The 26,745-nt window shown below is 36.2% G+C and overlaps 1 protein-coding gene across 1 annotated transcript in view; it reads left to right on the top strand.

Moving 5' to 3' along the window:
* PAWR (pro-apoptotic WT1 regulator) overlaps positions 1 to 26,745 on the top strand; it is a 131,778-nt gene that overhangs the window by 89,004 nt on the left and 16,029 nt on the right. The window contains exons 2-3 of the mRNA XM_012530787.4: positions 888 to 1,019; positions 11,304 to 11,338. Coding sequence (XP_012386241.1) covers positions 888 to 1,019; positions 11,304 to 11,338 — 167 coding nt within the window. The remainder of the gene's footprint in view (positions 1 to 887; positions 1,020 to 11,303; positions 11,339 to 26,745) is intronic.

Here is a 26,745-nt window from a genome sequence, read left to right as displayed (position 1 = left end):
TTATTCAAAATTATGTTTTACAACTTTCCCATAATTTTAATATCTAATAACCTAATGGTTCAACATATTTTTAAACGGTCATCTTTAGCAAACATTTAAAAATTTAAGTTTTCCCACAGTGTAATAAAACCATCTCTGCCATCTTTACCAACCTTTCTGCAGACAATTATCTACTGTGCTCAGAACATGCTACATTAAAATAAAAATCATACTAAGTCCACACTCTTATTTAATAAAAATATCACACCTACACAATATGTTCCCACAAGAATAATATTTCTAAATGCATAAAATAAAATTACAAGGAAATAAGTTACATATATTGAAATAGTTACTAAAATAGAAAACATAATACTATATGTATGTGCTTCTTAACATTAAATAATTCAATACATCAAAAATATATGAAAAAGTTTTAAAAGACATGTTGGTATACAGACAGTTGTTTATCTTGATTAAGAACATTAAACTGTGGTATAGAATTTGGCAGGGCAACATGCATCTCATGTTGAACATCTAATCGAGCTGATTTTTTTCATTTCAAACTCATGGACCCCCTGAAATCTTTCCATAGGCCCCTGGTTAAGAACCCTTGCTTTAAGAAAACCTTGTCACTGTTAGTTAGAGATTAGATGGAAGGTATGTTTGTAGGGGTATGGATGTAGAGGCACGAATTTTAAGCAGAAAATTGGATTTCTTTAACTGTAATTTTCCCTAGTAGACTTAGATGATGATTTAGTTTAAGGGGTTTGTACATGTTGCTGAAAGGAACATGTTCATCATGTAAACCATTTTCTGAATGCTCAAATATCTCCAAATATATCTTTTTAGTATCAAAATATTCTATTATATGTAGAAATAAAATGGAAACTATTCCTTTTTTTCAGTGTTTAGATGAATATGAAGATGATGAAGCAGGGCAGAAAGAACGGAAACGAGAGGATGCAGTTACACAACAGAACACGATGCAAAATGAAGCTGTAAGCTTATTAGATCCAGGCAGTTCCTATCTGCTACAAGTGAGTATTTAAAATTACCGGAAAGTCACTAGGTTTTTAAATGATAGTTTTTATATGATTGTTAATAATTTTTCGGTCTTATTTTTATAGCATTAGTTCACTTTTTAAGAATTTTAATGGATTCCACCATTGATTTTCCTCATATCCAAATACTTTATTTATTTTTTTAATTTAATTTAATTTTTTAAAAATATTACATTAAAAAAATATGAGGTCCCATTCAACCCCACCGCCCCCGCCCCCAAATACTTAAAAAAAAAAGATTTATTTACTTTATTTTTCTTTATTTATAATCCCCACTCCCTTACCCACCCCACTCCCCTTACCCCCAATGGTTCTCTCATGTTTCTGCTCGTTACTTGCTTGCCTTCTCCAGGAGGCACCGGAACCAAACCCAGGACCTTCCATGTGGTAGGTGGGTGCCCAAGGGGTTGAGCCACATCCACCTTCCCACCAAATACTTTTTGATTTAAGCAGTGTTTGGTCCTAAGTACATGATAAGTGAATATTTCATGACGGAATGATTAAGTAAGTTAAGCAGTAATGAAGTATAAAAATAACCAAGAAAAGTAATTTACTCCTTGCTCTTATAAAAGTAATAATTAAGTTTGAGTGGACAGCTCTGCTTTGTCTATTTGCATTAGGATTACTACATAGCAAAGAAAGAATTAAATAGCAGGCTTCTCGAAAGTCAAAGGTATAAACATAAAAACAAAAACATATTATATAATATTTTGAATTGCTAGGAAACATCTGTGTTTCTGTGCAATTATAAAAATATCCTTCAAAATGAAATTTAACCCAGTTTCAAATTAGCTAGTCTTGGGCTCTTTGGCACAGAAAGTTGGGAGTTGATGGTATAGAGATGCCTTATTATAAAGTAAATCACTCTACAGAATCATTTCATACAAAATGTAATTTGAGAATGATCTTGATATAATCTAGTCTTAAGTTATTTTCATGGTGTTTTGACATTCCTGGCTATGTGTTGTCTTTTAGAGCTCCAGTCTTGACTTTCTAAATGCAGTTTATTATAAAAGCACTTTTAAAGTAGTTTCAGAGCAGTACAAACATTTCCCCATTTTAATGATGAAAAAAGATGAAATATAAATCTTTTAATTTACATGATTATAAAGGCATTCAACCAGGAGAGGCAAAATATTTTGAGTTGCCTTAGGAAATGGGTATACAAACCTTCTTTTTCTTTGTTTTTTGGGGCAGATGTATGGATGTGAAAATTCATACAGTGATGCAGGTCCAGCTCTACCTCTCCACCCAAATTGCTGCTACTATAGACAAAAATCATCACAGTTTCAGAAAAAGTAGTACCTTATTATGACACGGATATAATGTAGCAGTTTGATAAAATTGATGAATTCCAAAAAGAAATATTGGATTATGCTTGTAATCTAATCTGTACCTGGGCATTACTGAGTTATGATTAGGGCTTTGGGTCTCCACCCCTTGGTGGGTGGGGACTCACAGATAAAAGGCAAGGCAAAGAACAGAATTAGGGATTTCTGATGTTAGAGTTTGATGCTGAAGACCTGGGAAGTCAGCACGCAGAGGAAAAAGAAGCCAGCCCAGGGAGGAAGGAACCTTGAAGCTGGAGTAAAGCAGGCCCCAGGAACGAAGGAACCCAGGAAGCCTGAACTCTTGCAGACGTTGGCAGCCATCTTGCTCCAAATAGTCTTTGGTGAGGGAGGTAACTTATGCTTTATGGCCTGGTATCTGTAAGCTCCTACCCCAAATAAATACCCTTTATAAAGACCAACCAATTTCTGGTATTTTGCATCAGCACCCCTTTGGCTGACTAATACACTGTCCATAATATAAAATGTCTTTGTATCCTTTGACAGAGTTGAAGTTAAATCTGGACCTTTTCTAGGGAAGACTTCCCACCAGGATAGGCGTAATTTATTAGGATAGAAACAATATAGCATTTTGATTAAGAGCCTGGGCTTTGGCTTCCGATAGACCTAGTTTCATTTCTTGGCCAATCGGCTTACTCTGACATACTCAAATAACGGCATACCTAAGTACACCAGGCAACAGCTTTTTAGGAGGCCTGATTTCTTTCGGTAGGATGAAGGCTCCATCTGTTCACAGCTGGGGAGCCAAGTGTTAAAACACACAGGGTATTTCTAAATATATGCACAGATATGAAAAATCTGTAGATCTGAACTCTCTTAAGAGCTTTCTGTTTCATCCTGTTCGTATTCTTTGTGTTGCTTATTCTAATCTCTTCCCAGACTCATTCTTCACCCAGACTCACTCTTCATTTCTTCCCACTTTTAATTTGTTTTGTATTTGGGATGTGACTCTTTGGTGATCTACCTTCAGGTGTCTTTTTTGTCAGGTTATTTGCTTAGAATGAGAGTGAGACTAAGACTCTAGCATGGATTACAAATTGCTTCATTGAACTTAAAGTAGGAATAGCAATTCTCTGTCTGCATAGTTGACTCACATTCTATTACTCATATATTGCTCATATAGAATAGATACTTGTTTACAGCTTCAAATTCAGAACCAACAGAGAGAAAAAAAAATCAGTATTATTTGTTGTTTTAAGGCCTTCTTGAAAAGGATAGAATTACTTTCTTAGTTTTGTCCATGAATTTGAGCCTGACCATAAAACAAATCTTTAAAAATGAAAAATGAAATGGGAATATGAATTTGGCATAACAAAATGCTTTGTAACAGGTTAGAGTAGTAGTTTAAGTTTTTGCTTTATAGTTTTCAAATAATGGAGTAGTTACAATAAAAATGACAATTTAAAAAGTTTCCTATTTTTATCGATGATTTTATACATATTTAATCTCATGTTTTCTAGATCACCATGTCAGTTTTTAAAGTAATATATTAATTTTCTAATTAAATAATAATGAAAAATAGGAAAACTAAAACATTTAAAGGGAAAAGGGGAAATCATTTGATTTGGTGTGTTTCTTTTTTCTTCATTTTCCTGTGCACTCATTATTAAATTTTAAACTTTAAGCTTAATTTGTACTTAAAAGAGGTATATATAGTCACATGGTAAAAAATGCAAAAGGTATAAAAGTGTATTTGGCAAAAAATCTCCCACATCTACCTGATTACCTTCTCTGGAGGCAGCTAACATTCTCTTTTTTGTATATCTTTCCACAGTGGGTTGGGCTAGGCTATGTCTATATATCCTTTTTTACCTCCTTTTACCCAAATACTATTTTCAGTGCACTGGTTTGCATCTTACCCTTTTTGTAAGATTCCTTATTATTTTTACAAAAGCCTAGTGTTCATGTTATTGATGTACCATAATTTTTCTAATTCCTGTTGATGTCATATATGTTGTTTATATTCTTGTTATTTCAAACACTGTGGTGGTGATAAAAATCTGTGAACATATGCCAGTTTTATATGTGTGTATGTAAATTAGCAGGGTAAAACTCTAGCATTGGAATTGCTGGGTGAAAAGGAATGTGCATTTGTAATTTTTATGGTATTTCCAAAATGTTCTTTGTAGATGTATTATATATAGCATGGACATTTTTCCATGTTATTCAAAATTCTTTGTGTATTATTTTCTTTGGCATAGAATTTTCGTTTGTTAATATGTGTAATAATTAACACAAATTTCCCATTGTTGGAAATGCTTAGCTTTAAAATTTTTTTTTATTGTGAAAAATACTGCAGTTAATATCTGTATGAATTAAACTTTCCTTGTGATTTGAATTAGTTTCCGCAGCTAGGTTTCTAGAGATAAATTTATTTGGGCCAAAAGACATAAAGCATTTTAAGGACTTTTATAAAATTTTGATACATATTGTCTAATTACTTAGGAAAAAAATATTAATTTATTTAATCAATAGCATTTTTTGAAAGGACATTCATGAGTTTTATGTTTCTCTTCTTTTCATTTTACTTATTAAATTTTATTTTGAAACAGCCTCAAGCTTACTGAAAAGTTGTAAGTACTATACAGGGAAACTGCCCCCCCCCCCAACTCCTTTGAAAGTAAATTGCTAATCTGATGCTCCATTACCCTCAGTATTTTAGTGCTTGTTTTCTACAACAAGGTCATTATCCTACATAACCATAGCACAAGTATCAAAAATAGGAAATTGAAATGAATGTGTTACTATCACCTACTTTTAAAATTTCATTTATGTTTTGCCATTTGTCCCATTATGACCTAATTTTTAGCAAAAGGATTTAATTTAAAACCACACATTGCTATTAGTTGCTACATCTCCTTAGTTGCCTTACATCTGGAAACTGCTCCTTCATGGGGACATCTTCTTTACCCTGCTTGGGCTCTGGCACGTCACCCCAGTCATCACTCTGGAGATGCTTTCTGCACTTGTAGGGACTGTGAATACCCCATGACAGCCTGCCTCTCTAGGAGTATGTCTTCATCCTCCTGAGGCTCTGACATCCATCCTGAGTCATTCACCTAAACAGATAACCTTTACATCTTGCTTGGGTGTCTGGCTGCCCCTTCAAGGGACTACCTTTCTCCCGTGCTCCAGTCTAACAGTCTGCATTCCCTTACCACCTTTATAGACATCCTCTTTGTCTACTCTGGCAGATTTCTCATCTTGGGTCAGGTCTCCTTGCTGTATGGATACTATCTCCAGTTTGCTTAGACTCTGACTCTCTTACCAAACAGCTCTTGTCCATGTAGGGTTCCAGTATTCCAGTACCGTAGTTTGGATCACTGCAGCTCCACCCTCCTCCTCACCTTGTTCTGCTTCACCTAATGGCTTTAGGATTGAATTGTTCAGGAAAGGAGAAGAAGGGCAAATGTTTCCTTTTTTCATCTTTTATTAATTTGATAAAGCTCTTATTTTCCATTTGCTTAGTTATTTTATCATTTATATCCTATATTACAAGTATTTTTTCTGCAATCATCTTTTTAAGTTAGCCCTGAGAGCCAGTTAGCATGTCATGTCATAGTATTACTGAGGGCTGTGACTTTGTTGCTAATTAATTTACTTGAATAATTTCAGTATTATTTTGCTATAGTCTACTGAGCTTCTATTTGTCTGATCTTATTTCACATATGCTTTTATATTTGTTTATACTTCACAAGTTTTCATCCGCCACTGCACTTGTAAAGACAATATTCATGGGATTTCCTTATTGACCATTCTAAGCGTGAATGAAGCAGAATGATTTATTTAAACTTACACAAAATAGTGTGTGCTTTGCCACCAGTTTTTCAGCTCTGCATGGGTCTCTCTTCCTCCATTTAGTAATATAAACCATTCTATTCAAGGAAGATTATTTTAGCAGGACTGTATTTGAAATCAGTTGTATAACAGACTTTGGAGCTATTGTAAGATCTAATTGCATAGTCTTTGAAGCTTTTTAAAGGCCAGTATCAGTCTTAGCATTTAGCCTTTTTATAAGCAGTTTCAGTGATACTGGTATTTCTCCATTTTCCACACATAAAAAATATGTTTATCAACTTTAACAGTTATAATAATTATTAGCTATCACCTTTGTTTAGAAATCCTGTGGCTGCAGAAATATGGAATCTTCCAGTTAACAATCTAAGGTAGAGTTTATGTATTGGATTTTAGTATTAGGGACATCAAGCATTTTCCTTCTTAAAATTTATAAGGGGCACTTTTTGCTGCACTTCATGTATTCATTTGTTTATCTCTCTAACATTTGTAATTCAAGATCTGCCCAATTTTCACTTTTTGGCAAGTGTATAGAGATCATCTTAAACTCCAACTATGATTTTCAATTTTGAGTACATATGAGAAGCAGCCTACCACCCCTTCCAATCCTTGTTGATACTGATACTGATACTAAACCAATATTACTAATCACACAGTATATATATCCTGCCCAATTTGGGGTGCATTCTTTTGTCAATGTTTGTAATTCAGTTATTAGAATTACTGTGAATTAATACTTAGCTACAAAATATGCAATCTCTAATAAAGCTTACAATTCAAATCTTTCAATAAAGAATAAACCGTTAAGTTATCGCCTGTCTGCTTCAGAATCTTAACTATTGGAAGTATCAGTTATATAGAAAAAAAACAATGACTTAAATCTAATTGTTTACACTTCTTGGTCCTAAGCATGGAGTGGTTTGATTAGGTATTATATCAATTGTACTAGGCTAGGTGTATAAAAACAACTGTGTAAAACTCTAGAGATATGTTTTAGTGACTAGCTGTTTTAAAAAAACCCAACTATTAAAAATGTAGAAAATCGATGTTATTACATGACTTCCCATTAGTATGTTTTAACTGGAAATTTGTTGATACTGACTTCAAGTCACTTAAAATTGGGTCAAAGTTTAAAATTACTCTAATACCATTATAGTTTAGTGCTCCTCATTTCACATTTTTGTATTTGTTAAAATTCTACTCTGAATTTGTGTTAGTCAAAGTTTTACCATGTTAGGAAATTTAATTAGGTACATACCTACTTGAGACCTCAGAAATATTATTTTTAGTTAGATCATTGATACCTTTCTAATTCATACATTATTAATCTATAAATAAGTAAATCAATTAAGAGTTGCTCTCATTTAGCAAATTTGTTTATATTGTTTTCAGTTAGAGGTAATCTGGGCACTCAAACTGATGTAACCTGTTTTAAATATTCCATATAGGGGAGCAGGTGTAGCTCAGTGGTTGAGCACCTGCTTCACATGTACAGGGTCCTGGGTACCTCCCCTCCTAAAAAAAATAAATAAAAATTAAAAAGTAAAAAAAAATTTACATTTCATATATAACCCAAATTAGACTTGCATTTTTCTCATGCATATTTATGTAAACATCATTTAAGGTGTAAGTTTTAGTTTTAGATCATATAGGATGAGAAGGAAATTTATAAACAAAAGCCTTTAAAATATATTAGTCCAAATACTGTTTGTGAACCTCTAGGGGGAAACATTCCATATGAAATCATTTTCATATATATTCCAGTAAATGTAGTTCGAGTGGACAAGCATAATCTTAGTATTTCTTTGTTTTATCCAACTACCAGAAACACTTTAATCTACTTAAGTTTTCAAAAATAATTTAAAAACTAGATTTTATGAAGTATTTTTTGTTGCTCTTCATCAGAGAAATCATATATTGATAGGGGAACTGTTTTATACCTTTGGTATACCAAGTAACTTATTCTTAAATCTAAGTGTCTTCAACTATTTTTATATCTGATAGCAGTTAATATTTTCGACTATGTTTTCTCAGGACCTTGGTTTGGTTTTTTACATCTGAGATATAAATTCAGTTAAACAGTTTGAACACTGTGCTAGGATAGAAGAAAAGTTAACCTCCAATTCAGGGCTGGAGCATTCCAAAGATTAACTGGACTTTGTCCAGTGGTTTCTAGAATCTATTTGTTTATCTGAACTTTATTTGAGAGTAAAAATGTGCTTGGTTGGTAATTTAACTTTATAGGAAAACACTAGTCTTGCTTAATTGTTATAGGAGGAACACTTTCTTTGCTACCTATTCAATTTATATCAGTTTATCAGCTTATTTCCTTTTCTACTGATGCTATGTACATTGTCATTTTAATGACTAACTCTTCCCTTTTTGGAGAAGTCATAAATTTACCTTTTTAAATAGTTTCCATGGAGTTCTGTGTTAGAAACAAATAAAAACTTTAGTGGGCCATGATGTGGACCAATGACCACGAGGTGCAGAGATATCCAGAGATGTACTTACCAAATGCAATGGATGTGTCATGATGATGGGAGTGAGTGTTGCTGGGGGGGGAGGGGTGCGGTGGGGGTGGTGGGGTCGAATGGGACCTCATATTTTTTTTTAATGTAATATTTTTACAAAATCAAAAACAAAAAAAAACAAACTTTACTTTTGGAAAGTGTTATGAAGGAATTCAGTTTTTAAAAATTGTCTTTATTCTTATATTTTATCCTGGAGTACGTTTGTAACTAGTTCTTAAATTTCAACACATGTTTATGGAGAGATGGACTCTTTGGGTCTTAATAGAAAACCTAAAGACATTGTGTGAACAGTATTATTTCTAAACTAAGTAAAATTAAGTAGGCATGGTGTGCTTTGTGTTTTTCTTTCATTTTCTGCAAAAAATGGCAGTGAGCCTCTGCTGCGTGCTTGGTAGATACTGTGTTAACTGCTTTTATCTCAGTTAATTTGCTTGCAACATCTCCATGAGGTAGAGCTAATATTGTCCCCATGTTAGAGATGAGGAAACCTAGGCCTAGGAACTTGCCTAAAGTAGCATAACTAGTAAGTAATATAGTTAGAATTTGAATACAGGCATTCTGACTATAATAAGAGCCCTCATTACTTTATTGATTCTGAATCTGTTTTGATTCTAGAATATAGAATATAGAAAGTAATTTTTCATGATGATGATTTTTCACATAGAACTCACAAGTATCATTGAGGTTTTTGGGGGACTACTAAAGCAGACCTCAGCCTATGCCTAAGATAAGTCACCCCTTCCCTACCCCCACTGTTATGGTTTTATGGATTTTGTTTGACTTCAGAGATCAGACTTATTCAAAGAAAGTTACCTCTTTTCTTTCTCATTGCCGCACTGTTTTTGGACCCATCTCTTGGACTCTTGCCCTTTAAGCTTCATATTTCCCGCAATTTGGAATTGCATAGCTTCAGAGAGGGCATTAACATTTTAAAGCTTTATCTACCTCATCTTGAGGAGGTATCTCCTTAATGACAATTAGGACAGGTAGATAAGGAACTTAAAGTTTACTTCCTAGGGTTTTGTTACTGTCCCTGCTGTCAGACAGCTGATGCCCAGGGAAGGGTTAAAAAGTCTTTGAATGAACTTTCAGAGAGCATGGCTTCGCTCTCTTCTTGGGGTCCAGCTCCTCTACCCTCCTCCCCCAGGCATTCTAGGATCCGATCACCTGGTTTACTTCCTATTACTAGTTTTTACCTGGCAGTGCTGTTTCTGGTAATTGCAGTTACTAAGGAAGTTATTTCATATCGCCTATAAGTTAAGATGCTGTTTTGGTGGGGAGAAAGAAAGGAATCAAAGGTGGGGTTCCTGCCTGCCAGAACCTTACATTTTACTTAGAAAATAAAGCATATACATAAAAATCGAGATCAAGTTATATTTAAGTAAGTGATTTAGGCTGTTGTTACAATGGGACTTTATTAACTTGGAATTATTAAGGCAACTTTATTAAGATTCAACATAAAAAATCATAAAAATATCCTCATGTCATTTTCAAATTTTAACTATCAAATTTATATTGGAAGCCTATTATAGAGAGTTACGCTAATTGTTTGATTCCTTTATGTCATTTAATCCTCACAAAGCAGGCGTTGTTGTTATTCCTATTTCAGAGATGAGGAAACTGAGACCAACAGAGGTTAAATAACTTACCCTTAGGCCCTGATCTTCTGAGTGGCGTTAACCAGTTGGAACTTGAATCTAATTCCTTTTCTTAACTGTTTGATAACTGTACTGTTTTCCCACACTCCTTTGTCCTTTACCGTACCATACTGTCAGTATTTGCTGTTTTAGTCTGAACTGGTCATCTTACAAAGGAAACTTACCTTTGGTTTTCAGAAATTTTAACCAGATCAGAAATTCTTTAATTCTGGGACCTTTCTTAGAGACTTAATTAACAACAACAAAAAAGACATTATATTTTAAAAAGACTCATCATTGAATTTTGACATATTTTATTAAAAATGAAACTATGAAAATATTTGGGGAAACTTGACTGGACTGTCAAAAGACTGAGCAGAAAAATTAAAGATTGGGTATTTGCAAGGTAATAACTTTCCCACCTGAATGGTTAATATTAACTTTTCAGCATTCTTTTTTGTTGTTATTTGTAGCTTAGAATTTGCATGATAAAAAAGTACTTTCTCACTTTTCATTTTTAGCTGTAGTCTTTAACCGTTGGTCACCATTATGTGATATGTTACAGCATTTAAAAATAATAATTGAGAGCATAAAAAAGAATGGAAGGGGAATATATAAAAATTATAATGCTTGTGTTATTTTTTACGCCCACTTCCAAAAGAAATGATATTGAACTGGCTGTTTGATGAGTGATGCTGCTGCTGCCCGTTCTCTGAACTTGAAAAATACTTTTCATATGAAAAAAATTTTTTAAGAAGTGGTTTCAGTCGAAAAGTCAGATATAGAATCGTTTCTTTTGTTTGACCAGTAACAGGAATTTTTTAAAAGTAAAGGTAATTGGTCTAAATTACTTAAAAATTAGATTTCTTTATCAACTGTATTATATAATCAGTAATTGTGTGATTGCACATACCCCGAAACTGATATGTCATTTTCACTTTACAGGAGCCACCTAGAACAGTTTCAGGCAGATACAAAAGGTAAGAATTTTTAACTTTACGATTTACAACACATTGTAGATCTAAGTATAATGTCTGTCTGATCATGGCTTATGTTTCAAGTGGCTTTTTTAAAGGCAAGAAACTTTAATACTGTGGTCTTAAAAAGGAAATACATTGTAGTGTAATGTCTGGTAGTATAATGTCTGTCTGATCATTGCTTATTCAGACATACCCTGCTATGTTTGAAAACTGTCCACACCATGAATTTGCATGAGCCTGATGAACTTAACAAAATTAAAACTTAAAATCTCTTTCCTTCATGTATTTAAACATTGAAAATGCATATGTATCATATTTATTCAATTAGTAAAACCTCTATACCAGAGAATGTGTTTGTGTGTATGCACATGTGTTAGAAGAAAGTCACAACTAGGTATGAGAAACTGTTCAGTGGAGGTGCCTGTGGTATTTGCTTCTTTCTTCCCTGATGAAGCCAGTAAAGCTTGTAGTCATACTTGTCCTATAATCATAGAAAAATGGTCTTACTGAATGCTTACAATGCTGAAGGTGCTTTCCATTGAGATTTCACTTAGTTCTCAGTTATCTTATAAGGTAGAGTCAATATTTACTTTCTTTTTATAGACAAGGGATGCAAGTTTAAAAAGGGTAGAATAATTTTCTGGGGATTATTTAGCTAGTCAACAACAGAAGCTAGATTTGAACTTGGGAATTCTGATTTATGAACCCATGTGCTAAGTAAGTACACAAAATCACTTGCCTAGATTTTCATTTCAACCTTTATGTTTTTATTAATTTGTATGTTAAATTTTAAAATATTTTCGTCATTATATTCCCATCTATAATGAAACATATTAAATAATGGTAGCTCTAATTTTAATACTGTTATGTAAATAAAATTTCAATTTTTAGTTTTTATCCATATAAAGGTGGATAAATAGATAATGTAGATAAGAAAGCCAAGACAATCAACAGTTGAATAAGTAGGTTTGAAACTGTATACACCAGTTAGCAGCTGTGTGACCTTTGGCTCATTTTTGTGTGTCAGTTTCCTCACTTTCAAAATGGGTTTAATAGTAGCAAGCAGGATGATTAAATGATACAAGTAAAGTGTAAGGAATAGATCAGTTAGTACATTTAAAGTGCTTAGAGCGAAGCAGACTTGTGCAATGGATAGGGTATTCACCTACCACAAGGAAGGTCCGCGGTTCAAACCCCGGGCCTCCTTGACCCTGGTGGAGCTGGCCCATGTGCAGTGCTGATGCGTGGCAAGGACTGCCCTGCCACGCAGGGCTGTCCCTGTGTAGGTGAGCCTCACGTGCAAGGAGCGTGCCCCATAAGGAGAGCTGCACAGCGCCAAAGAAAGTGCAGCCTGCCCAAGAATGGCGCCGCACACATGGAGAGCTGACACAGCAAGATGACGCAACGAAAAGAAACACAGATTCCTGGTGCCGCTGATAAGGTCACAGAAGAACACACCGTGAATGGACACAGAGAGCAGACTGGGGGGCAGGGGAAGGGGAAATAAATAAATAAATAATAAATCTTTTAAAAAAAAATAAAGTGCTTAGAAATGACATGCAGAAAAATACTCAATATGCTAGCTGTTACAACTGCTTTTGTTTGAGTAATTTTGATTAGGTATTATGAAGCCTATGATTCTTTTAGGCTGCTAATATTTTTACATTGCTTGGTAATTTTTTTTTTACCAAGAATAGTTCAAATTTAAACGAATACCCTTCTTTTGCCAGAAATCATTGCCAAATATCTTAGATTTGGCCAGCTCCCCAGCCACATTCTCAAATCAAAATAATTTTTATCATCAGTTTTGGGTTTGGGGAATGAAGATAAACTTTGTTAAGTGTGTTACATCAATCATACATATTTAGTTCTTATTTAATAATAGAATCTGAGATTAAAACAGGCTCTTTTTAGATAAGTATTCTCTAATTGGAATCAATAAAAGAATAATTTTCATATAAACTCTCCTCAGATACTTTATTTACTTACCATTTTGTTAAGGTGTCTTAAATCAAGATAGAAAAAAATTTCCCGGGGCATACCTTTTTATTTTTAAGTTTTTGCAACCATTTTTTTACTTGTGACGTATTTTATATTTGTACTTTCCCTTACTCACTATCACTGAGTCATAGTAACTCCTTGTTTTTGTTTAATTTTTTTAAACTCCTTGTTTTATACTGTTAAAAAAAGGAACATCATCAGAAAGCCTATAGTATATATTTGATTCACTTCCTTATCGGCATTAAATTGTCATATTTTACATTAACAGTTCGTTACTTTCATTATTCTGTCAGGAAGATGGAGAAATGACTGGAGAATGGTTGTTTCTGATGAAGGTGTATACTAACTAGGAATGAAAAAGGAGGAAATTAAAGATAGAATTTTCATATCTTTTGTAAGAAAATGTTTTCAGTAAATGAAATACCTTATAATATATATTCAGCTATGAATAATTTTTACTTAAGTCATTAGTGGGTTCAAGCACCCAAAAGACAGTTTGAATGTTTGCTCTTGTACATTCTGAATTAAATAATTTTTTCTCACAAATATCAGGAATGTACTTTTTTTGTTTTTAAAAAATTTAACTTTTTTTATTGTAACATAGTCAACATAAAATTTCCCACTTTATTAGCTACTTTAAAGTATATAATTCAGTGGTGTCAGTTATATTTAAAATGTGCTACAATCACCACCATACCATTACCAAAACTTTGTATCACTCCAAACAGAAACTCTGTATCCATTAAGTATTAACTCTCATTTCTCAGCCTGGTTACATGTAAGTTTCTTTCTGCCTCATTGGATTTTCATATTCTAATTATTTCATATAATGAGAGCATATAATAGTTGGCCTTTTGTGTCTGGCTTACTGTGTTCAACATGATATCTTCAAGGTTCATCCATGTTGTAGCATATATCAGACATATCATTTTTACAGCTGAATAGTACTCCATTTTATGTGTATACCACATTTTGTTTATCCATTGATGATGGCACTCGGGTTGCTTCCACCTTTTTGCAATTGTGAATAATGCTGCTGTGAACATTGGTGTAGAGCTATCTGAGTTCCTGCATTCATTTCTTTTGGGGAATTGCTGGGCCATATGGTAATTCTATACTTAACTTTCAGAGGAACAACCAAACTTTTTTTCCCCAATGGCTGCGCATTTTACATTCCCTCCAACAATTTCTCCTCATCATCTTTTTTATTTTCTGCCTTTTTAAAAATTTAATAATAATGGCCATTCTTATAGATGTGAGTTGGTATTTCATTACGGTTGTGATTTCATTTCTGATGACTGTTGATTTTGAATTTTTTTCATGTCCCTATTGGCTTTTCAGTATTTTCTTTAGAGAAATGTCTATTCATATCCCTGTCTCATTTCTTAATTGGGTTGTTCATTATATTATTTGGTTGAGTTGTTGGGGTTCTTTCTATATTCTTGATATTAAACCCTTATCAGATAATCTAGTTTCCAAAAGTTTTCTCCCATTCTGTTGGTTGCCTTTTTCATTTTCATGATAATTTTGTTTGCACAGAAATTTTGATGAGTGTATTAGTCAGGGTTCTTTAGGGAACAGAATCAACAGGAGATATCTATAAATAGTATGAGATTTTCTGAGATTCTCTCACATGACTGTGGGGATGTACAAGTCCAGTTTCTGCAGGCAGCCTGCAAACCAGGGCTGTGATGGAAGACCAGTGAAGGTCCTTGATGAGTTTGCAGGTGACTTGACTATCTGGGAAAGTCTCTCTGAATGCTGAAATCACTTCCCTTTTTAAGTAAGGCATTCAACTGATTGAATAAAATGTCACTTTATTGCTGATGGCAGTCTCCCTGGTTGATCCTAAATATAATCAGCCATTATGCAGCAAACTCACTGATGACTAAAGCCCATAAATGTCCTTGTATTACAGTTAGCCCAGTGCTTGTTGACCAAACAGCTGGACACAATTACCTGGCTGAGTTTACTCATGAGGTCAATTTATATATTTATTTTTTCTTTTATTGCTAATGCTTTTGGTGTAAAATCTAAGAATCCATTGCCTAATCCAAGATCCTGGGGTTACCTGCTTTTAAGTCATACAGTAGAGCATCTGAGAGGGGAAGAAAATCTATTTCATTAGGTATTGAGGGATCACTCAAATTCTTGTAAATATGGAACTTGCTAAGACCAGACCATGAACAAGTACATGCAGAGGACAGGAAGCAGGCTTAGAAAACCAGGAGAGGTCCCTGCCCTTCCCATTTGCCTTGGGCTGATCTTGTTGTTAGGAGTGCTAAACACTGAATGGGGGAGCACCAGCTATTGCAAAAACTGTGAAACGTATTTTTTGCATCGTCTTTGTAGTTGTTGTTGTTAGCTTCTGGAACTGAAGGAAATCTCTGTCATAACACTAACTGGATAAAAACTTAAGGAATAGTCATCCAGGGAATAAATCCCAGAGTTTAAACCTTGGAGTATGAAAATGTACAGTGTACAACAAAAGATTACATGATAAAGAAAACATAAATTATGGCCCTTCCAAAGAAACAAGATAAAAATCCAGAAACCATCAATACAGACCAGACTTGAGATCCTTGGTATGCTCAAGGAGATAAAGGAAAACACAGAAAATGTGCTAAAGGATATCACAAAAGTTACGAATAAATAATATGAGAATCTTAGTAAAAAGATGGAAATTTTAAAAAGGAACCAAAGAGAAATACCGCAGTTGAAGACCACAAAAACTGAAATGAGAAATTCTCTAGAGAGTTTCAACAGCAAATTGGATCTGGCAGAAGAAAGAATAAGTGAACTTGAAGAAAGACAATTGGAGTAAGGTAGATGCTGAAAGACAGAAAAAAAGAGAATTAAGAAGGGAAACAGAGCCTAAGAGAACTGTGGGACCCGATCAAGCTTACGATTATATGCATTTTGGGAGTCCCAGATATAGAAGAAAGAGAGAAGGGGACAGAAGGAATATTCAAAGAAGTAATGGAAGAAAACTTCCCAAATTTAACAAAAGACATGTGAATATTCACATTCAAGAAACCCACCAAACCCCTGCAAACCCCAAACAGGATAAACTTGAAGAGAACCACACCCAGAAACATAGTAGACAAATGGACTAATGTCAGGTACAAGGAGAGAGTTCTGAAAGCTGCAAGAGAAAAACAAGTTATATACAAGGAAGTGCAGGTAAGAATAAGTACTGCTTTCTTATCAAGCATCATAGAGGCAATAAGGCAGTGGGGTGAAATAGTTAACATACTGAAAGAAAACAATTGCCAGCCAAGAAATTTATATCCATTTAGACTGTCTTTAAATGAATTAACTATCTAGGAATAAATTTAAGGATGTAAAGGATTTAACCAAGGAAAACTGCAATACACTGCTAAAAGAAATCTAAGATGTCTGCCTGCCTCCCGCAAATGTGCTGGCAGGTTGGCAGCCTTGCCCTGGCTCTTGTTGCAGGTGCAGCTGCGGGGTAGTAGGCTATAGACAACCTAGTGAGCTGAGCTAGGTAGGTGGCAGTGTCCATGGGCCTCGTGTCATGTGAGGAGGGTTGGAGCAGGGTAACTCCTGCAACTGCGGTGGCTCTCATCGACTTCAGAGCTGTGCTCAGAGAGAAGATAATACACTGCACAATGTGATAAGGAAGGTAAAGAATAAGGGGGAGTGGAAGGTGTTGGTAGTCAATCAGTTAAGTAGGAGAATGCTGTCCTCCTGCTGTTAAGATGATGGACATCGGAACTAAGGAGATAATGATTGTGGAAGATAACAGCAAGGGGAGAGAACCACTCCCCAGCCTTGAGGCTGTGTATCTCCTCACTCCTTCTGAGAAGGCTGTCCACTCTGTTATTAATGACTTTAAGGAGCTGTTCATGTTTTCATTGACTCTTATTCAGATGCCTGTTTAATGGGCTGGTAAAATCTTGAGCAGCCAAAGTCATCAAAACTGACTGGAGTAGTGTGCAAGAGTAGTAAGAGTAGAAATAGCAGCTAGCCTGAATGAGATGTATGTTGTGCTTATGAGGTGATCCAAGCCATTGGAAAATGGAAAGTGCTAATAGGATCCGTGCACATTCTCATACCACAGAAATTGCTGGACATGCTGAAGAAACGGAATTAAACAAATGAAGAAATAAGCAGTTAAGAAAAAAAAAAAAAAGCCACTCCTCCAAACAATGAACCCTGTTCTAACCAGTGCCCCTGGCTCCCTCCCTACTGTTGACTACCTTGGTTACTTTGTTGACCTTTCCTCTCTCCATTGCCTCTTTTCTCAGTTCTGCAGGCTGTAGCAGGCAGTGTTGCCACTGCATTCTCATCTTTAATGATGCCCTCTTCTCGTTTGAAACAAAAGAAAAAAATGCATTGTGGTTTTTTAAAAAAGAATATTTGTATATCTTTCTTTAAGGGAAAAAATCATGTGCAACTGATGCACTGCTGGAGAAATTTTTTTTTAACTGTTATAGAATGAATGGATGAACATGTTCCCTTCTCCCCCGCTATGTATGTCTCTGTGTCCTTGTATGTAACCTAATACAATATGTGGAAATTGCTTGAGTTTGGAAAGGTAGAAGTTTTGGTGTTTCTTCAAACTTATTTTAGGTTGTTCTGTTCTTGTTGGGAATCATAGAGGTGTCTGTGTTTTTGGAGTATTTCAAACTGAGGATTAATCTATCTTCACTCCAGTTCCTTCCCCCAGTGCCCATTTTTTATCCATACAAGCTTGAAAGTGAAGATTAGGTGACATTTCATGAGAGTTGAGATGGAATAGACCTCTTTTTTTTTCCCCAGTGGCCCATACCCCTGTGAGCGTGGCTGTAGATGGGGGTTAGGGGTGACCACGTGAAATTAGACTGGAGCTGGCTGACGTCCTCTCCTTCCATAGCTGGTCACTGCTCTCTTGCTGGTCTCTTCTCACAGTGCTTGGTCTTAAGGAAAGCCGTTCTCCAGTCTTTTTAAGTCACGGTGTCCAGACATGTAAAGTGAACTCCAGGCTAGGGATCTTCGTCTCTTTTGAGAAACAGTGAAGCCTGATCTTATTGACCAGACTAGTCCTCTCCCTAGGCATCACCACTAACAGACCTTCTTCATCTTAGTTGGGTAAGCTGGATAGATTTCAAGATCAGGAGTGAACTAGAACTAGTTGTGTTCTGGAGGCCCCTGGTCAAATTCCCTTTTCTTGTAGAGGAGGCATCTTGGCCCTCAGTTCTTCAAACCTCCTAAAGAATAGTCTGTTGAATTTGTTCATACCCTATTCCCACTCAGAAAGCAAATTTTGTCAGATTATCCTCCATTTAAGATACTTCATTATACTTTTTTTGTGTAGTGTGGGGTCTTAAGTTTTTGTACTTGTAAGAGAAAAAGATCATTTTATTCTCTATGTAAACACTAGCCGCATAAACTTAGCTCTAAAGCAAAAATTTAAAAAGCAAATGCAAGCAGGCTATCTTGTCATTCTCAAGACTCAACAGGTCTCTGTTCTCCAGGAGTGAGCACACTATTTGTTCTGCTGCTGTTGTGAAATACAGTGACAGTGGAAGTCATAAAAAATGTCCCTTGTCCACCCCCCTTGCTACCCTTTAACTCCTGCAAACTGTGTGTTTGTTATTATGTCTTGTGGTATTGCTGCAAATGTGGTATATGCTAGTTTAATGTCACCCTCCCACTTTTCCTTTCAGAGTATGTTCCTCTACTCTTTCCCTGGTAGATGCATTGTGGTATTCTCTTCTTGGGGCTTTAAAATCTCCCCTTTGAACTCAAATTAGTTTTCAGGTGTCTTCCCTCTGTCTCCCTCCTCCACCTTAATATATCTTATTTTCTTAGGACAGAACTGTCGGTACTTGCATTGGTTTTGTTCCTTACTGTTATTGCTTATTTTGTCCCCTCCCTTTGACCAAACAGTGCTCATGCTTCAGGACCTTGTTTGTTGAACATGATGGTTTTCCTTACTCTGTTGTTTATAGAGAAATAATTTATCAAAAGGATGTTTTAAAAAGGCTAGCCTGTCTTAAAACTTGTTTACCTTGAAATTATTAGAATATCAATGTTTGAAAGTATTGAATCAAAAACATATATCATTTCTGTACTATTCTGTACTGAAGCACTCAAGTCTAATAAATAAATCAACTCCTCCCCCCCCCCCCCCCCAGAAAAAAAGGAATTCAAAGAAGACCTAAATAAATGGAAGGACATTCCATGTTCATGGATTGAAAGAGTAAATATTGTTAAGATGCCAATTCTACTCATAGCAATTACACATTGAGTGCAATCTCTATCAGAATTCCAACAGCCTTTTTTTGTAGAAATGCAAAAGCCAATCATCACATTTATATGGGAGGGAAGTGGATGTGGCTCAAGTGATAAGACCTCAGCCTACCTTATGGGAGAACTGGGTTTGATCCCTGGGGCCTCCTAGTAAAAAAAGAATAAGAGAAAGCATGCCTTCCCAGTGAGCCAGTGCCCGTGTGGCAAGCCGAGTGTGTGTGCTGTGAGCCAAGGGCCCACATTAAATGCCCGTGTGGTGAGCTGAGTGCCCGCATGTCAAGCCAGTGCCCTTGCAGTGAGCCGAGTGCCTGCATGGTGAACTGAATGCCCGCATGAGTGCCCGTGTGGTGAGCTAGTGCCTGCTTGACTCACCAAGTGCCTGCGCAGCAAGCTGAGTGCCTGCATGGCGAGCCAGTGCCCGTGCAAGTGATGCAGCAAGATGATGCAGCAAGATGATGATGCAACAAAAGAGAGATGAAGGGGGAGAGTCAAGGTGAAGTAGAGACCAGGAACTGAAGTGGCACAATTGACAAGGAACTTCTCTCCACATCAGAGGTCCCCAGGATTGAATCCCAGTGAATCCTAGAGAAGAAAGAGAAGACAAAAAGAGAAATAGATGCAGAAGACCACACAGTGAATGGACACAGACAGTAAAAACAGCAGGGTGGGGGAGGGGGAGAGGGAGGATAATACGTTTATGTGGAAGTGTTACAGGTCCCAAATAGCCAAAAACATCTTGAAAAAGAAGAACCAAGTTGGATGACTCACAGTTGACCATTTGAAACTTAAAGCCACAATATTCAAGACAGCAATGCTACAGGCACAAGGATAGATACATAGACTAATGGAATTGAATTGAGATGTCATAAATAATCTCTTATGTCTGGGGTCAATGAGATATATATATATATATATATAATAGAAGTACCAGGGCCTCAGGGATTGAACCAGGACCTTCTGTGTGGAAAGCTGGCACTCAAGCACTGAGCCACATTGACGTCTCTGAGTTGGTTTTTTCCATTTGTTTGCTTGTTGTTTTTTGTTTTCTTTTCAGGAGGCACTGAGAACCAAACCCAGGAGCTCCCATGTGAGAAGTAGGCACTCCACCACTGAGCCACATCCATTTCCCTAACTGATTTTTGACAAGGGTGACAAGTCCACTCAAATGGGCAAAGAATAGTGTCTTCAAAAAGTGGTGCTGGGAAAACTGTTTATCCATATGCAGAAGAATGAAGTTGATTCCCTTACCTCCTACCATATATAAACATTCACTTAAAATTGACCAAAAGCCTAAAGAACCAAACTGTAGAACTCACAGAAGAAAACGTAGGGAAGCGGCTTCCAGAACTTGTGTTTAGGTGATGGTTTCTTAGACTTTACACTAAAAGCACGAGCAATAACAACAACAACAACAAAAAACAACCAAATTGGAGTTCAGGTCAATTGGAGCAACAAAATAAAAAACATTGTACATCAAAAGACTACATTATTGGGAAGCGGGTATGGCTCAACAGATAGAGTGTCCACCTACCATAGAGGAGGTCCAAGAGTTCGATACCCAGTACCTCCTGGCTTGTGTGGTGAGCTGGCCCACGTGCAGTGCTGCTGCGCACCAAGGGGTGCCGGCCCACACAGGGATGCCCCCATGCAAGGAGTGGCCCCTGCACAAGGAGAGCCACCCCGTGTGAAACTGCAGCCTGCTCAGGAGTGGTGCGACACAAATGGAGAGCTGATGCAGCAAGATGACGCAACAAAAAGAGACACAGATTCCCAGTGCCACCTGATGAGAATACAAGCGGACACAGAAGAACACACAGCAAATGGACAGAGAGAGCAGACAACGGGGAGGGGGGGCGGGGATTGAGAAATAAATTTTAAAAAAGAGCCTACTTTAAGCAAAAAAGACTACATTATTCAAATAAAAAGACAATGTACAGAATGGGAGAAAATATTTGGAAATCACATGTCCAGTAAGTCGTGTGTTTTTTTTCTTTAAGATTTATTTTTATTCCCCCACCCCACTATGTTTTTGCTCTCGTTATTTGCTCTCTGTCCATTTGCCGTGCACTCTCTGTGTCTGTTTGTCTTCTTGTTTGATCTCTTTAGGAGGCACCAGGAACTGACCGGGACTTTGGATGTGGGAGGGAGGCACTCAAATCACTTGAGCCACCTCAGCTCCCTGGTTTGCAGCATCTCCCATTATTCTTCCTCTGTGCCTCCTTTGTTGCATTATCTTGTTGTGCCAGCTGTCTGCATTGACTAGGTGCGGGCCATTGCACTTTCACCAGGAGGCCCTGGGAATCGAACCCAGGATCTCCCATATGGTAGATAGAAACCCAGTCATTTGAGTCACATCTACTTCCCTCAAGTCTTTAAATCCAGATATATAAAGAATCCTTTGTGAATATACCACACTAATGAAAGAAGTTGATGTGGGAAAAGGGGGGTGGTGGGGAACCTACTGTATTTTTTAATGTAACATTTTATGTGATATTTGTATCTTTTAAAAATAAATAACGTCTAAAAAAAGAATCCTTCAACTCAAAAAGCAGAAAGATGATGCAATAAAAAATAGGCAAAAGGCTTGATTAGCCATCTCTCCAAAGGAGATGTACAAATGGCCAAAATGCTCATGAAAAATGCTCAATATCATCAGCCATTAGGGAAATGCCATCAAAACCACAATGAGGTACCATTTCATGCCCATTATATTCTGTTAAAAAATCAGAAAATAACAAGGGTTGGAAAGATGTGGAGAAATAAAACACAGTTCATTCTTTGTTGTTGGTCGGAGTATGCAGTGATGCAGAAGCTGTGGAAAACATTTGGTGATTCCTCACAAGTATAGAATTACAATATGAACTGGCCATCCCCCTTACAGTTATATACCCAAAAGAATTGAAAGCAAGGACTCATATACATATTTGCATACCATTGTTCATAGTGACATTATTCACGATTGCAGAAATTGGAAGCAACCCAAAGTCTATCAACCAATGACTGAATAAACAAAATGTGGTGTATATATACAGTGGAATAGTGTTCATTCAGGAAAAGGAATGAAGTTTTGGTATATGCTGCAACATGGATCTACCTTGAAAGCATCATGTTGAGTGATGTAAACGAGACACAAAGGATAAATACTTTATGATCTCACACACTGATATGAATAATTAGAATAAGAGTCAGAAACTAGAATACAGGTTACCAGGTACCAGCGTAAGGGTAGGGAATGGGGAGTAAATCCTTAATTGGTACAGAGTTCTGCTTAGTGTGATTAAAAATTTTGGTAATGGATAGTGGTGATGGTAGCACAACATTAAGACTGTAATTAATACCATTTTGTTATATATTTGAATGTGATTCAAAGAGGAAATTTAAGTTGTAAACGTGATACTAGGGGAAAAATGTAAAGAAACAAACCCAAAAACCACAAACCAACCATAGGACCGTACAACACAAACAATGAACCTGAATGTAAATTATGGACTATAGTTAATAGTACAATATAATATTCTTTCATCAGTTGTAGCGAGTTGTCAAGTGATGCAAAGGGTTGATTTGAGGAGAGGTAGAATGTGAGAAATCTGCATTTTCTGCAAGATTTTTCCGCAAAATCTGCAACTTCTCCAATAAAGTGTTTTTTTAATATCAATTTTCTGTAAATGTGAGGGTAAGAATATAATTTTTGAGTAACATGTCTGTTAAGCATTCTACCTGTTTTTGCTGTATTGTTTAAATTGAGGTGACTTTTGGTTTTCTAGTACTCCATCCCTTCATATTTTCATTTTCCTTTTTTAAAAAATGTTAAGTAACTTTCAAGAACTATTTGGAGGAGGGTGTCATGTAATTTCTGAAATTCTAGAATTACAAAAGCTCAGTGAATATTATGTAAACAGGTACATTTTTGGTGTGTTTTATCATGCGTCCAATGTGTAATTTTCTTAATGGAAAGTTTGGTTGGTTAGGTTTATAGTGTAGTGGGTAAGAAAAGAAAAAAGAAAAGAAAGTATGTGTGTGGGGGGGTCAAGATGCTTCTGAATGATTTGTGAAGGACATAATTAGCTAGGGTGTGTAAATTGCCTTTCTTATTTAGGTATGTAATTCAGCCATCAGGAATGGAACTGATTTAAAAACATGGGAAACCATAAAAATTCAGTTTTAACACCTTCACATAGTAAATAACTGGTTCTTTTGTTTTCACAAATATATTTAATTCATTATTAATTATTTTATTAAGTAACCTAAGCATATCATAAATACTTCAATCCCACATACCCCCAACTCCAGTAATAGATTACATTTGTATAGCTTTTAATGGTTTGCAAAGCACCTTTACCTACTTTATCACGGCATCATCAGGCATGCAGCCCAGCAGGCATCTCCTTTCCCAGTTCAGGAAATAGGATTTGGTTACACACACACACAGGCCCTCACTGTAACAGCTTTGGGATCCACAATTTATTATTTGGATAAAATGTGACCAAGATTCATTTCCTTAAGTATCAGCATTCTCCTCCAGGGTCAATTCTGCTTTAACGCTTGTTTGAAAAACAGGTATTTTCCCAGTACAAAGGATATATTAGGGAACAACTTGAGCATAATACAGAGTTTGTAATTGTTCATGCACAGTGTTTGTTCACCAAAAATACCAGATGTATGTAGGAAACTGTACTCTGCTTAACAGAGCTGTGTGGGAATACACAGAACACATGCAGGCACACACCCTCAAACATCTTCCAGCTACCTCAGTATGAGTTACAGCCATCTACATCTGGTGTTAAACTTTTGCGTCTGATTTCAGATAACCCTTCTTCTACTTCACAGTAACTTAAATGCTGCAAGCTTTCTGATGCCAACTTCTACAAGCAAAACTTCAGGTCTTTTTAAGATAAAATAATGCATTTCTTATTTCTTAACTGTTTAACATGTATAAAACTGTGCTTTGTATGTGTGTGTCACTGACAGAGAGTTTGAATATTGAGTCCCTAACCTCATTTCCATCATAATCCCTATGATTTATGTAATATCATTTCATAATGTAATGATTTTTAAGAGTGCATGTCACACTATAGCATATAGCTGACCTGACTCTAGGTAGTTTGATAAATGAAAATATTTCCATTGTTTAAATGGGAAGACTTCTGCTTAAATGCATTTAATTTGAGAAGCCCTGTGAACAAATATGGTGCTCTAAACATGGGAAAGAGGTTTTAGTATAAATTATACCTTATGTTATTTTATTGTGGTAAAATACATATAAAATTTACCAATTTAACATTTTAAATTGTACAGTTCAGTGTCATTAAGTGTATTCACTATTTTGAATAACCATCACCAATATCTAATTCCAGAATTTTTTTGTTATTCCAAAAGAAACCTTGTACCTACTAAAGAGTCAGTCCTCATTTCCTTCTTCCCCCAATCCCCTACCAACGATAAATTTTTCTTTCCCTGTGGATCTGCCTATTCTGAATATTTTATATAAATGGAATCACACAATATGTGGCATTTTGCATCTGGTTTCTTTCACTTAGCATTATATTTTCAAGGTTCATTCATGTTAAAACATGTATCAGTGCTTCATTCCTTCTTATAGCTGAATAATATTCTATTGTATGGATATATCACATTTTATATAGAAAGGATCACTTAAAAATATTATATCATATAAATAGTTACTATGCAGCCATTAAAATGATGCTGTAGAAATATATTAATTACATGGGAAATTATTACCTATTATGTTGGGCAGCTCTTATATAGTGTATGCTAGGAACAAAGTCTAACATAATATATTTTCAGGTTCTTAACCTGAGGTCATTAGGTGTCATGAACCAGTTAAAATTCTGTGTAAAAGAATATAGTGGCAAGTAGATGTGGCTCAAGTGATAAGGCCTCTGCCTACTGTATGGGAGGACCTGAATTCGATCCCTGGGGCCTCCTGGTGAAAAAGAAGAGCCAACATGGCTGCACTGTGAGCCAGTGCCCATGTGGCAAGCCGAGTGCCTGTGCAGTGAGCCTAGTATTCACGTGGTGAGCCAAGTGCCCACATGGGTGCCCACTTGGTGAGCCAAGTGCCCGTGCGGCAAGCCAGTGCCCACGTGGCAAGCCAAGTGCCTGCATGGGCAAGCCGAGTGCCCGCGCAAGTGAGTCACGCAAAAAGATGATGACGCAACAAAAGAGAAATGAAGGGGAGAGTCAAGGTGAAGTGCAGCAGAGACCATGAACTGAGGTGACACAATTGACAGGGAACCTCTCTCCACATCAGAGGTCCCCAGGATTAAATCCTGGTAAATCTTAGAGGAGAAAGACAAGAAGAGAAGACAAAAAGAGGAATAGATAGAGAAGACCACATGGTGAATGGGCATAGACAGCAAAAACAGCAGGATGGGGGAGGGAGAGGGGAAGGAAAAAATAAATTAAAAAAATAAAATTAAATAAAAAAAATGGAAAAAAATATAGCATTTCGGGAAACAGATGTGGCTTGAGTGATTGAGCTCCTGCCTACCACATGGGAGGTCCCTGGTTTGGCTATCGGTGCCTTCTAAAGAAGATAGTGAGCTGGCATGATGGACAGGTAGGGCAAGCTGACGGAGCTAGAGATAGAAGAAGAAAAACATAATGAGAGGCATAACAAAGCAGAGAGCAGAGGTTCCTGGGGCCTCCTAAAGGGGACACAACAAGGTGATGCAACAAGGGACCCAAGAAGAAAAACAGTGAGAGACAAAACAAAGCAGGGAATGGAGGTGGCTCAAGCGAATAGGTGCGTCTCTTCCATGTCAGAGGTACCGGGTTCAGTTCCCTGTGCCTCCTTAAGAGACAAAGAAGACAAATAGACACAGCAAGTGCATGAGGGGGTGGGTCGAAATAAATAAACAAAATAAATCTTTTTTTAAAAATAGCATTTATTTTACTGGGAAGAATATCTGTGCTTTTTATCAGATTCTCAAAGGTAACTGTGACCCAAAAAGATTAAAAAACTACAAATGTATTATAAAATGTTAACAGTTATCTCTGGTTTGGTAGGATTACTAGTTATAGTCATTTGTGTTTTCTGTCTTTTTTGAGAGAGTATATGTATCATAGTTGTAATAAACAGTATGAGAGCTGATTTTGATTTTTACTTATTAGGTTGTGTGTGTTTG

This window comes from Dasypus novemcinctus, chromosome 12 (assembly GCF_030445035.2).
Source record: "Dasypus novemcinctus isolate mDasNov1 chromosome 12, mDasNov1.1.hap2, whole genome shotgun sequence".
NCBI lineage: Eukaryota > Metazoa > Chordata > Mammalia > Cingulata > Dasypodidae > Dasypus > Dasypus novemcinctus.
The sequence above is the reverse complement of the archived record's forward strand: the minus strand, read 5'-3'. Positions and strand labels throughout refer to the sequence as shown.